Below are 12419 nucleotides of genomic sequence, written 5' to 3' on the forward strand. Positions count from 1 at the left end.
AAACATAAAGCACAAGAACTATTTCTTGAACTCCTTAAAATATATCACTATTTAAACTTACAAGTGCAGTTTGGATAGAACCCGGTATACGATGATTGTCCGGGTGGACATAAAACTGGACCATTACCTGTAAAGTTTCAAAGCTATGATGTATTCAGCAAGTTATCAAATTACTTGTATTTGAGAACTAACACACTGCTTCACAGGTATATCAAATTATTATACATCAGTGTACTTTTTCTTTACAATATTAGGGTAAATAGTTTAAACATTCTGATGAATTGCGCACCAAAACTACTGACCGGTCAATAGTTTCCTAATTATTGCCTTCAATGAAATTTGACCACATGTGTAAATGTGAGTTTCCATAGGCTAGGTTTTTTATCACTCCATTCGGAATTCTCTGCATTCATTCCAAATTTCATTCAGACGACAGAATTAACATGGACGGTGCAAAGTCGGCAGGTCGATTTGCGCGGTTTTTATCTCCTCAAGGTAAAAATGATATGACTACTTGAATTTACTTAGATGTAGTACGTTGTCCCATTCAGTTTTTGTGCATAAATGTGTGTCTATTTTCTCTTTGGGTATAATAAAACACTTACTGACTGTTTATTCCACGAATAAATGGTTTATTTTTCCCGAGGTACAACTAAAGCCTCGTAATAGTAAAGCAATGGATTAGTGAGTATAGTAGCACAATTTGTTCCTGTTGGAATGCCGATCGTCTTTTGAAAAATGTTAAAATTTGTTGTCGATGATAAAAAATTCTAGCTCTTTGACAACATAGATCTTTATTGTTGCAGATAGATCTACTTGAAAGAGTAATCAAGGGAACCAAGGTTATAGCGGTAATCAAAAGAATGTAATCCAGACATGGAAAACAGACATACACAGCAAAGAACATAAAGTAACTAAAACCATACATACAAAGTAACAAAAGTAAATGAGTAAAAAAAGTAAATGAACTCGGACTACACTAAAAACTGGGAGCATGGACCAGGTGCACCGGTAGGGTAAGTGTCCTTTGCTTTTCTAGAAACACCCGCCGAGTTGCTCATAAAAAGTCATGTCCGGGGTTTGACTGTTACAAACGTCTAATGCGTCGATATTTGTTTTCAGGAATTTGTTACTGTTTTGCTGGGTTTTATGGGGAATATGTCACTGGTACTGCATCAATACCCCCACAGAATTATAGTTTACCTACAACATCCGATATGGAGATTGTCAGAGGACAAATATATATATATATATATATAGAAACTTTCCTATAATAAAAATACTGACTTTTTGTCAAATTTCCCGTCATAAAAATTAAATGAAATGAACGTGAACACATTAACGTACAAATAATTCCTTAAAACGAAGTTGATAACGCACTTAAATTAAATGGATTGAAAACCTAAATAAAATCTGGAAGCCCAGTTGGTCGAAGGAAGACTCGATAATAATGTTTTGTACACAAAAAGCTGCAAAAATTGAAATAAAATGTAAACTTCCGGCGTTTCCATTAACTGAAAAGTTTCAAATATCAATCGAACATGTTTTTTCTGAAATTACAGTACGTGTGGCAATTTCATAAGAGCTATAGATAGCCTGACAATTTTTTTAAGTAAGCATAACCCCTAAATGCATACAAATGCTGTACAGAATGAGAAATCCGTAATAGTTAAGTGTCCAGGAGTCAAAGTTTACAAAAAGGGAGCTGACAATGATATAATGGATGCTAAAAATAGAATAAAAACCTTTTCCAAATTCCACGGGGAAAGAGTAGTTTCCACAAAAATGACAAAAATGACAGAGAATCCTAACGCTGTGGTACCTTGGACTTATAAAACTGTACTAAAAATAATCTGGCTTCTCTTAGGGTATATCACAATATGATGAAGAATTTAACGAATGAAAAAATTCTAGTTCAATGGTCTGTGTCAGCGTGGTAAGAAACTTTCACGATTATGTGACTTTTGACCTAAAAATCGAAAATCCTATTTTTTACATTTTTTGGGTATAAATTCTGACTACGAAAATCGCCAAAAATCATCAAAAGAAACCCCAGAGGTATAAATGGATAATAGTACTAAACAGAAAATACCATATTAGCCTTCTTTTTTACTGAAGCATAAATACTCTAGGGGTATAACAGTACCTGATAATCATTTTTTTGTTGATGAGTAGTGGGAGTGGGTGGGGTTCAAGGGGGTTATTTCAGCCCTCGTACTATTAAGTGTAAGTATTTGTAAGAATCAGGCATTCGCTATTTATTTGATGTCTTTGTCCCTAAACAAGTATCGATCCTTCGAATAATAAGGTACACCTTTCTTATGGAGATTTGATAAATAACTGTGTTGCCTTAAAATGTAACTTACTCTTAGGAAAACTTGCTTGATTTCCTGCCGCGTTCTACCATAGAAATACTACCTTTCTTCGGTTTCAATATTCAATTAATTTCTCTGGCACTCGGACTGCAATAGTTGTAACCGAGGGAAATAAACTTACTATTCCCATCATACCAAGTCAATAAGTATAACTAACTATTTTACTAGTTTTGTATGCCCTATGCGAAACAAGGATGTACAGAAAAAAATCTTATACTCGCAACATTCTTTTGTGTAAAAAGGTTGTAAACGAAGGAAAAACAGTAATTTTTTAATTTAAATTTACAAAAGACGTACCAAAACAGTATGCAGCATTTTCTGTAGTATTGACTAAATGATACAGGTAATAAGAGCTACACTTTATGACATCTATCTCGAATGTTTCCTCACACGTGTCTGTTGAGGTCTGTACACAGGCTTGTATTGAACTATTCTCATTTGTAACCTCAGGTAAACTACCTACAACAATTGAAGCATTCAAATAATTAAACCATGTTCATAAAATACATATATTTTTGGAATATCTATCTATTTCTTTTCATATTTAAGGCTGTAAACAATATTATTATTTTTTTGTTAACTATAAAATACTTATCTTTAAAAATCCGTTGTCCTATTATTTACAATTTGACATTAACTGATGTTGTATTCTAAAACGTAGCGGAATTTAGGGGTTGTTGATATGTCTGGATATAAGACACGATCATTTTATTTAGGGAATAAATACATATCAAATTATCACTTCTACTTGTTCATTAGATTGTTACAGTTACTTTTAACAAGTAAATGAATTTTTTTGTACAGGACAGTCCCCGATTTCATTATCAGTTAGAAAAGATTAGTTAGTTTTGCGTTAGGTAATGCATCAGTCGTGTTTGAAATATTTCAACATGTTTTTCTATAATATTGCTAATTGATTGATACATTAATGTCAAAGCCATATAAAATTCAGGCACTAGCAGTGGTAGAAGTGAAACAGAGCGCATTAAAATCCACCGAATAATGATACTTTTATGATTGACATAAAGATAACAATTATTTTTACGTAACTATTATCCTTTTGTATAAAGTTTGGCATTTTGGAGAAACATTTAAAGTCATATCCCTTTCAAAATTAACGAAACATTGAACGATAGCTCTTACAAAGGGCTAATTTCATAAAAAAAACCTATGTAAGTACAACAACTGGATGGCAAACTAAGACTGGATATGACTGGTACTCAGGTACATATGTCATTTAATTGAAACAATTATTCTAAACAGTGCACTGAAGCTTTCATAAACCACATGTTTACAATAACCGTGGTAAGAAGCATAACAGAGATGGAATTAGAATAATCGATTTAAGACTAGAAAATAAAGTATATATTCTGTTAGGGTTATATAAATTTTCGAACAAAACTTGTCGCAAAATCGTTTTCCAAAATAATTTATTTTTAACTGCATTTTGTCATGTTTTCTATAATGCATTCAAACTCTGAGAAATATTTTCAACAGTGTCACATGCCAAAGTTAAAAGAATTAATAATTTTTACCAATTTATTTTTTGAAGAGATCTAAAACTTAAACGGAATATAGTTATAATGATTATGAAACTTATATAAACATATAATGTGGGAAATGTGAACCAGTTAGGCATACACATACATGACTCAATCAAAAATGTCTACCCTTCACCGCAAAGCACGACTAACCCCTATATACAGTTTACTAATCATGACCAACTTAAATAATTCAATACAAATACAAAAGGAATAAGAAATCAATAATGGAACCATAGATCAGGCCTCTGGTTTAATGTTACAGGTCATCGCAAGTGTAACGATATATTACCCCAACGTACATGTCAAGGGGTAATGAGAAACTCATCCATTTAACGTATGGAAGGCACTGATTAGAACCAGAATAAAGTTTTTTTTTCTAGTAAAAACATATACCTATAAACGACGCAATGCAAGTGTTGTTGCGGTCTGAACTATGTTAAAGTTAACAATAATACGATAAAAACTAATACTCGTAAGCAAAGGTAAGTATCCCTTAGTAGATATAACAAGTAAACAATAACGACTGAACAAAAATCACCAATTCAAGTTCATATCGACCAAACTACATAAAAAATAGCATATAGCAAGATTAACAACCAAATTTTATTAAGGAAAGGAATTAATGGTAGGAATGTTTTTAAAAAAAATGATGTTAGGAGATAGATTATTACATTACAGTAAAGACATTGGGCGGACACAAGACTAGACATTTAGTCATTGATAAAATCATAAAAGATATAACATTTACCATTGATCCATATTGGTTTATTAGTACCACAATGCAGGTCACCAGGTGGGTAGTTAGGAATTTCCTCTCCATTCAGGCTCTCCACTCTATACCACTTATGTTCCAGTTCGTGGTTGTTATAAAGTATTTCATCTGACGAAGGTATTGTATAATTTGCAGATCTTCTCTCTTCATTAGTTATCGTTGAGAAGTTTGAGCATTTGGAATCTTTAATGCGATATTTGATACAATTTAGAAAATGAAAACAATATTATCTTTCTGTGTCATGCATGCGCATAACAATTTTGTAGAATTTCAATTTTATCCTTGATTTTTCGTAACCCCCAAACACTTGTTAAAGCCAGATATTTCGATACATGAACAAGATGCATAAAAACACAACTTATACAGATTTGGTTTCTGATTTGATTAAATTGCAACGCCCAAATAAAGCTAAACGATTGAAGTTCGTTGCATTAAAAAAAAATGACATTGCTAAATACTACTTCCATATTGGTTTCATTCAGAATTATTCAGGAACGAGGAGTTGCACTTAGGTACCCTACTATCTATCTTGTGAAATGTATTGTCTTTGTTGCGATATTGGAATTACAGAAAGCATTCGGTGGTTGTAAATGTCTCATTGAAGCAATATAACGGTATTTGATTATTCTGACCGATTTTCTTATAGCAACTCTGGACGTACACATTTTTGAATGTAATAATGTACACAAAACACTTCAAAACAAAAAAAAAAAAAAAATATACAAGGGCGTTCTTAACATGTAGAACAAAATTGAAATATATATCACTTACACGATGGTTTGTATACTTTAATGCTCATCAATTTATAATTGCTTGTATATAACAACTTCAATTCTGGTTGCTCGTTTTGTCTAGATATTTCATAAAGTTTTCCTGCTGACCAATCGGAAAAGTATATGGAACTGCGGTCAAGAGCAATGCCCATCAAAGTACCTCTATGCGGTGAAAAATCAAATACAGTTTGCACATCAGAACCATTCAATAATGCCGACTGTAATAGTAGAGAATTATAGTCAGTCCAGTAAATACGACCATCCTCTGTATCTAAAATTGTAAATAATTAGTTTTTAAATAAAAAAAGTACTTGTACAAAACTGGCACAAGTTGCTACTGTCATTTCGAAAAGTCATCGATTGAAAGCTTTCCATAATCGAACATTTTTGGTCAAATTTTTGAAGAGTTTGATCGAATAGGATTGATGATTTAGATGACTTATTTCGGATATTTCAGACGACAACACAATAAGTAACAAATACTTCTACCAGGCAATTTTTAATATTTATTTTCAAATCAGGGGACAAGAAACTGCCCTAAAATAGACAACGTAAAGGCCATTCATATACATTTAAAATAAACCAAACCAAAAAGGTATAAAAAATGATTCCACAAAACGGATTTACATTCGTTTAATTTTTTTATTTATCTTGTTGACTTCCAGCGGTACTGTAGGTTTAAGCTTGGCAAACGGATCAATGAAAGCCAAATATAAATAACCTTATAATGCCACAAATTCCACCATGGAACAAATATTCGAGAAATCATTCTATAAACCAAAACACCCGACTTTTGCAGTGAATGTACAGGGTTACACCCAATTTCACATAGGCTCCATTTAAAAAACATCAGACGCGGTGTGTTTTATCCGATTCGTTGCGTTAATCACACCTGCGTCAAACTCCATTAAAAAGAGCCGAAAACCTTACACAAAACCAGATTAACTGCCCTTGACAAAGAATAGCGTGACTGGTTGTTCTGCTTACATTAACAGAAATTGATTTTGCAGGTCCGCTGTATATCTAGAAGCATGGACTGTTTTCAAACCATTACGACTGTTTATTCACATATGGGTTTGTATAAGAGCAGTTCATTTTGGGTTAGTACCAGACATGACATTCAATTCATTTATGTTTGCACTTTTATCAATACGAAAGGCATTCCGACAACAATGTATACCGATAACACGCCCATATTTAGATAACTGAATAAATCAGTTGGGTGATAAACGACTGACCGATTAACTATATTTTTATATTCGAGCCCGTCACATCCGTTAAAAGGAAAACAATTGTTGTCACCGGAAGGTTTTCGTGGGTACGTTTAACTTCAAAATTTGGTTCCAAAACGAAAAGAAGAATCCTATGATGTGTATATTGAAAATATCAAAACCATTAATTCAAGAATCCACGAAATTGTGTTTCTTCTCTAATCCACGAAAATTGGTATCCACGAATAAAAGTACTTTCACAGTATCGCTTAGGTTGGAATATAGCCAATTGAGAAAGTGGTATTACTTCCCATTTTACAATAGAGCCGTAACACAACATCGCCATTAGTGTCAAGGTGAAAATATACAATTCAATTTGAAATTTTCCTTTACCATTAAATGAACTTGCAGTAAATGGAAATTTTAAATATAGATTTTTTTGTGGAGAGGTCAGACATACAGTTATATTGACTAATCCAATATTCTGGGGGAGAGAACTCAAACTAAATATAACACACTGGCGCAGTGCTTCTATAAGTTCTGTACTTCTGTCAGAAGTGGGTCTGAAACTCAGCCAAAACCAAAGGAAAAAAGATACAACATGTTCAACTACAATGAAGATATCCCGACTTATAGTTAGAACAAAATTAAGGCTTTATCAATGTGTGTGACAGAGTTGTTAAGCTTTGAAATAGAGTATACATATGCCCTCTGTGCAGGAGATTGAAATAATGGTAGCTAAAGGGATGTGAATAACTTGTTAACTGACAATGATAATTTTCTTACTAGTTGGTATTTTTAACAATGTCATCCTCTTCATATTGTTGAGAAAAATTATAGTGACAGATTGATTATGTCGTGAAAAATTGCATGTTTTAGGCCTATTTGGCTATATATTTGCCATTTGAATTCATGTTAGCCTTGTAAATAATCCATAGCTTTCATTCAAATATAAAAGAATAAAAATGAATCAATCGAAGCTATCACAGAAGATGTTGGTAAAAGAGTAAAAATATTTTGTTTCTTCGCCAAATTTTTACCAAAGATTAAGAAAGTGAACTATTTACGTAAATTTCATGAAATCGACTGATATATGCAGACGATGTGCTGTAGAAACAAAATAATTGGAAGAAAAATCAACTAGCGAAACCTTTGGTTGTGGAAGTAGGATTGACAAAATTCTTTTTGGTCTTGCCATTTACATCTTCAACAAACGGTCGGCATTCCAATGGGAACAAATTGTGCTCCTTTACTTGTTGACCTATTCCTTCACTCTTATGAGGCTGACTTTATAGCTGATCTGATCAGAAAAAAAGAATATCGTTTGGCTGGATCCTTTAATCTTAGTTTCCACTATATAGATGACGCATTATCTTTAAACAATCCTAATTTCGGGGATTTGATATATCGCATCGACCCTAAAGAACTTGAGATAAAGAATACTACAGACACTGTGAAGTCAGCCTCATATCTTGACCTACACTTAGAAATCGATGGAAAAGGAAAACTACTGACCACACTTTACGACAAACGTGATGACTTTTCATTCAGTATTGTTAACTTTCCTTTCATCTGTGGTAACATCCCTTCGGCTCCTGCGTATGGAGTGTTCATATCACAACTCATACGTTATGCCAGAGCTTGTCGAAACTACGCAGACTTTTTGTATCGTGCTAGAACTCTAACAAATAGGCTTCTGAAACAGGGTTATGTTGCTACAAGATTGAAGTCATCACTACAGAAGTTTTATGGTCGTCATCATGAACTCGTGGATCGTTATGGTGTATCAATCAGCACCATGAAAATTGATTTATTCAACGGGTCATAATTTTCCTTTCCTCGTTTGTCTACCCCGGACTTGACTTTTTATGAGCAACTCGATGGGTGTTTCTAGAAAAGCAGAGGACGCTTACCCTACCGGTGCACCTGGTCCATGCTCCCAGTTTTTAGTGGAGTCCGAGTTGCTCATTTACTTTTGTTACTTTGTATGTATGATTTTAGTTACTTTATGTTCTTTGTTGTGAATGTCTGTTTTCCATATCTGGTCTTTGTCCCTGGATTACTTTTTTTTTGATTACCGCTATAACCTTGGTTCCCTTGATTACGCTTACAAATCTTTATGACATGTTCCAATTTTCAACATCCTGTTTTAGATTTTGATCCGTATTAATTTAGGGTGTCACATTTCAAAACATGGACTTTACCATTTGTGAATATTGGGACATAGGGGAATAATTTCTTCTCCGTTAATATTCCTACAACACGAAATGGAATTTAATGAAACTTTCCCTGAATCTTATTACATATTTCTAGTGTGCATCTCTTTTTGAGATATTGATCGAAATCAATATGGAGGTCAAAAAGGAAAAATAGCTTATCATGTTAGTGATAATTGCACACCGTTTTTCTTGCTTTATCTGTAAATAAGTTTATGCAGTATAACTTCACTAAGTATAATATGATTTAATGTAATATATCTGCCTCACTATCCATGAAGTAATTTTACGAATGGGAAAACACCTATATTTTCGGGTTCGTCGCTCAAATGTCAGACGTTACGGTCAAACAAATTTGAACAGAACATTGCTAAACTTCCATGCAAGAACATGTTTCTTTTCGATACGAATGCTTTCGAAATTAGGAAGACACCTTCAGCAAGACAAACATATGATATATGTTTTTTTTTCATCTTTGCATTAAACATTAATTTTTGGAGTATAACTTTACTAAGCCTCCTTTGATTTTGTTACTTACACATGTGAAACCTGTAGGAAGGCACTAAAACGTTGGGGGAGATAACTCCCGTGCACCCCGCCACTCATCAACGAAAAGATGATTTTCATGCATCCTTACACCTTCCTGTACGAATCTTTTTGTCGCCAAAAAAATAAACTGAAGCATTTTTGTATTTTTTTATTACTTTTCATACTTCGTTGAGGCAAAAATCTATTTCTATTTTTTTTATTCTACAGAACGAAGTAAATTGATATTTGTATGTACCATCATGTAGCCCAATGTCTCAGCTTTACAATAACACCAAGAAAGTTGCAGTAACACCTAGAGTTTTGCAGTTAAATGAAAAAAATGTACCCCTACTCCGCCGAAAAATCGCTTAAATTGACATATTTTTCAATGTCAAAACCCCTAGAGTATTAATGCTTCTGTAGAAAATGACTTATTTGGTATTTTTTGTTTAGTATTATCAAAATTTATACTTCTGGGGTTCTTTCGATGAATTTGGCGATTTTCGTATTCACAATTTATCAGCAAAAACAAAAACAAAACAAAAAACAAACGAAAAATGGGATTTTCCTGCGTATGGAGTGTTCATATCACAACTTATACGTTATGCCAGAGCTTGCCGAAACTACGCAGACTTTTTGTATCGCGCTAGAACTCTAACAAATAGGCTTCTGGAACAGGGTTATGTTGCTACAAGATTGAAGTCATCACTACAGAAGTTTAATTGTCGTCATCATGAACTCGTGGATCGTTATAGTGTATCAATCAGCACCATGAAAATTGATTTATTCAACGGGTCATAATTTTCCTTTCCTCGTTTGTCTACCCCGGACTTGACTTTTTATGAGCAACTCGATGGGTGTTTCTAGAAAAGCAGAGGACGCTTACCCTACCGGTGCACCTGGTCCATGCTCCCAGTTTTTAGTGGAGTCCGAGTTGCTCATTTACTTTTGTTACTTTGTATGTATGATTTTAGTTACTTTATGTTCTTTGTTGTGTATGTCTGTTTTCCATGTCTGGTCTTTGTCCCTGGATTACATTCTTTTGATTACCGCTATAACCTTGGTTCCCTTGATTACTCTTTCAATAATCAACAAACATCACATTGAAATAATTGCAATCTATAGTTAGTTAAGATACTATTCCATTTATTGTCAATTATATTTGTTCTTTTTTTACTCTTCTTTTAGGGTAATTTTTGTAATTTTTAATGATTACAGGTGTCGCACTTCATTATTCGTTTGAATTTTATTTTGATATTTAGTACATTTGTAGAATATTTAATTTCTGATTAAAAATGTTCGCGCTTATACTATTTCTAAACGTATGTCATTTTTGAAAATTTGGACTGAAACATTTTTTTCCAAGACACTCGCATGATTTTAATATTGACATTTTAAACATATTGATATTTTTGTTTTACTTAAAATGTTGATTCCCGTTCAATTAGCAGAAATATGACATTTGTCGCAACCACGAAAAGGATAATAGTGCCATTTTTTAATATTGTAAACAATAATTTTGGAGCATTATTGAAACTAAAATTGCTTTCATCCTTATAATTTGCAGAAATATGTCATTTTTAGGAATTGGACTGAAATTAAGGTAATTTTGGACTAAAATATGAGTGTTGCAGCCACCAAGCAGATACTAATATTGGCAATTTTTAATATTTAGGGACAAAGACCAGACATGGAAAACAGACATACACAACAAAGAACATAAAGTAACTAAAATCATACATACAAAGTAACAAAAGCAAATGAGCAATATATCATTTTCGAGAAATTGGACTAAAATAATTGTGTCGCAGCCACACATCCAATGCTTATTTTGACCTTTTTTACATTTTAAACAATAATATCAGTCCATTATTGAAATTTGTTTGCACCCATACAACTTACAGAAATATGTTATTTTGTGGAACTGCGACTGAATATGTATGCATTTTGAAATTAGTGTTACTATTTTAAATTCGAAATAAAACAAGAATATCCATTATTACGAATCGTTTTAGAAATGAAATTCCTTCACATTTTATACACATAGCTATAGTTTTCCGAATACTTTGCATGATTATTTCTCATGCACCTCGGAGTGGCGATAATACACAGTGCAAGTATCGCGTGATTTTGGTAATTCCCGAACCCGGCGGCGACAGCCAAACCAATATTGATTGCACAAAACTTCGTAATGCGTCATATGTGTTTGAGAAAAACGTTTACTTTACTTTTTTTCGGAATGGGGAATAGGCATTGGACAGCAGGAATTAAGTCGAAGCCATTTGGGATGGAGCATTGGCGAATGGGGCTATCGGGGGATGTGGTAATAGGGAATGGGTATAGGGTTATTGGGGAAGGAGCAATGGAGGATGAGGTCATGGGGAATGAGGCAATGGGGTATGGGGCAAGTGGGAAGTTTATCCCATACAGGGACTGTATGAATAGCAATATTTACGGTAATTGTTGAAATAGTAACAAAAAAATTAACTAAGAAACAGGAAAATAGTTCACGATTTTTTACAACGTTTGTTTCGTTCAACTATCAATACTTGACATCAACTATCTATCTGTCCACGATCCTGTCGATATAATCGTGGAAGCGTGAATAAAAATGTTTAGTGCCTCACCCCCTTGATAGTTATTAATCAAACTGAATGTGGTAATCAATATAAAACTTAGTCCCAGAACAACCGAAATACACAAATCTGGGTCACCAAAGGATAAAACCTAATCTCTTTTCAAGTGGAAAAAAGGAAGACGACTAACCATTTGCTTTTCATTTCTGGATTTTGAAAAAAAGGTACAATTTTAACGTCTAAACTTTTGGACATGTAACATTTACCGCCATAAAAATGATTATTTAATTAAGTTTATCTAATTTATCTGTTAAACCAGTTTAATTTTTTTATACAATTTGATAGATTAAAAAAAAAAACAAAAACAGTTCCCATACCATGCATTAATTCTGTGGTTTATCATTTGCCCTTATTGTCACGTAAT

General features: G+C 33.2%; 1 protein-coding gene across 1 annotated transcript in view; it reads right to left on the reverse strand.

The window, feature by feature from the left end:
• The window catches only part of LOC148626973 (uncharacterized), a 46670-nt gene that overhangs the window by 14222 nt on the left and 20029 nt on the right, over nucleotides 1–12419 (reverse strand). The window contains exons 5-8 of the mRNA XM_088564805.1: nucleotides 5463–5735; nucleotides 4668–4874; nucleotides 2673–2834; nucleotides 62–127 (exon numbers count right to left, since the gene is read on the reverse strand). Of these exons, the coding sequence (XP_088420931.1) occupies nucleotides 62–127; nucleotides 2673–2834; nucleotides 4668–4874; nucleotides 5463–5735 (708 nt within the window). The remainder of the gene's footprint in view (nucleotides 1–61; nucleotides 128–2672; nucleotides 2835–4667; nucleotides 4875–5462; nucleotides 5736–12419) is intronic.

This window comes from Perna viridis, chromosome 1, assembly GCF_037379345.1.
Source record: "Perna viridis isolate PV_CMFRI_1.1 ecotype Kerala chromosome 1, ASM3737934v1, whole genome shotgun sequence".
NCBI lineage: Eukaryota > Metazoa > Mollusca > Bivalvia > Mytilida > Mytilidae > Perna > Perna viridis.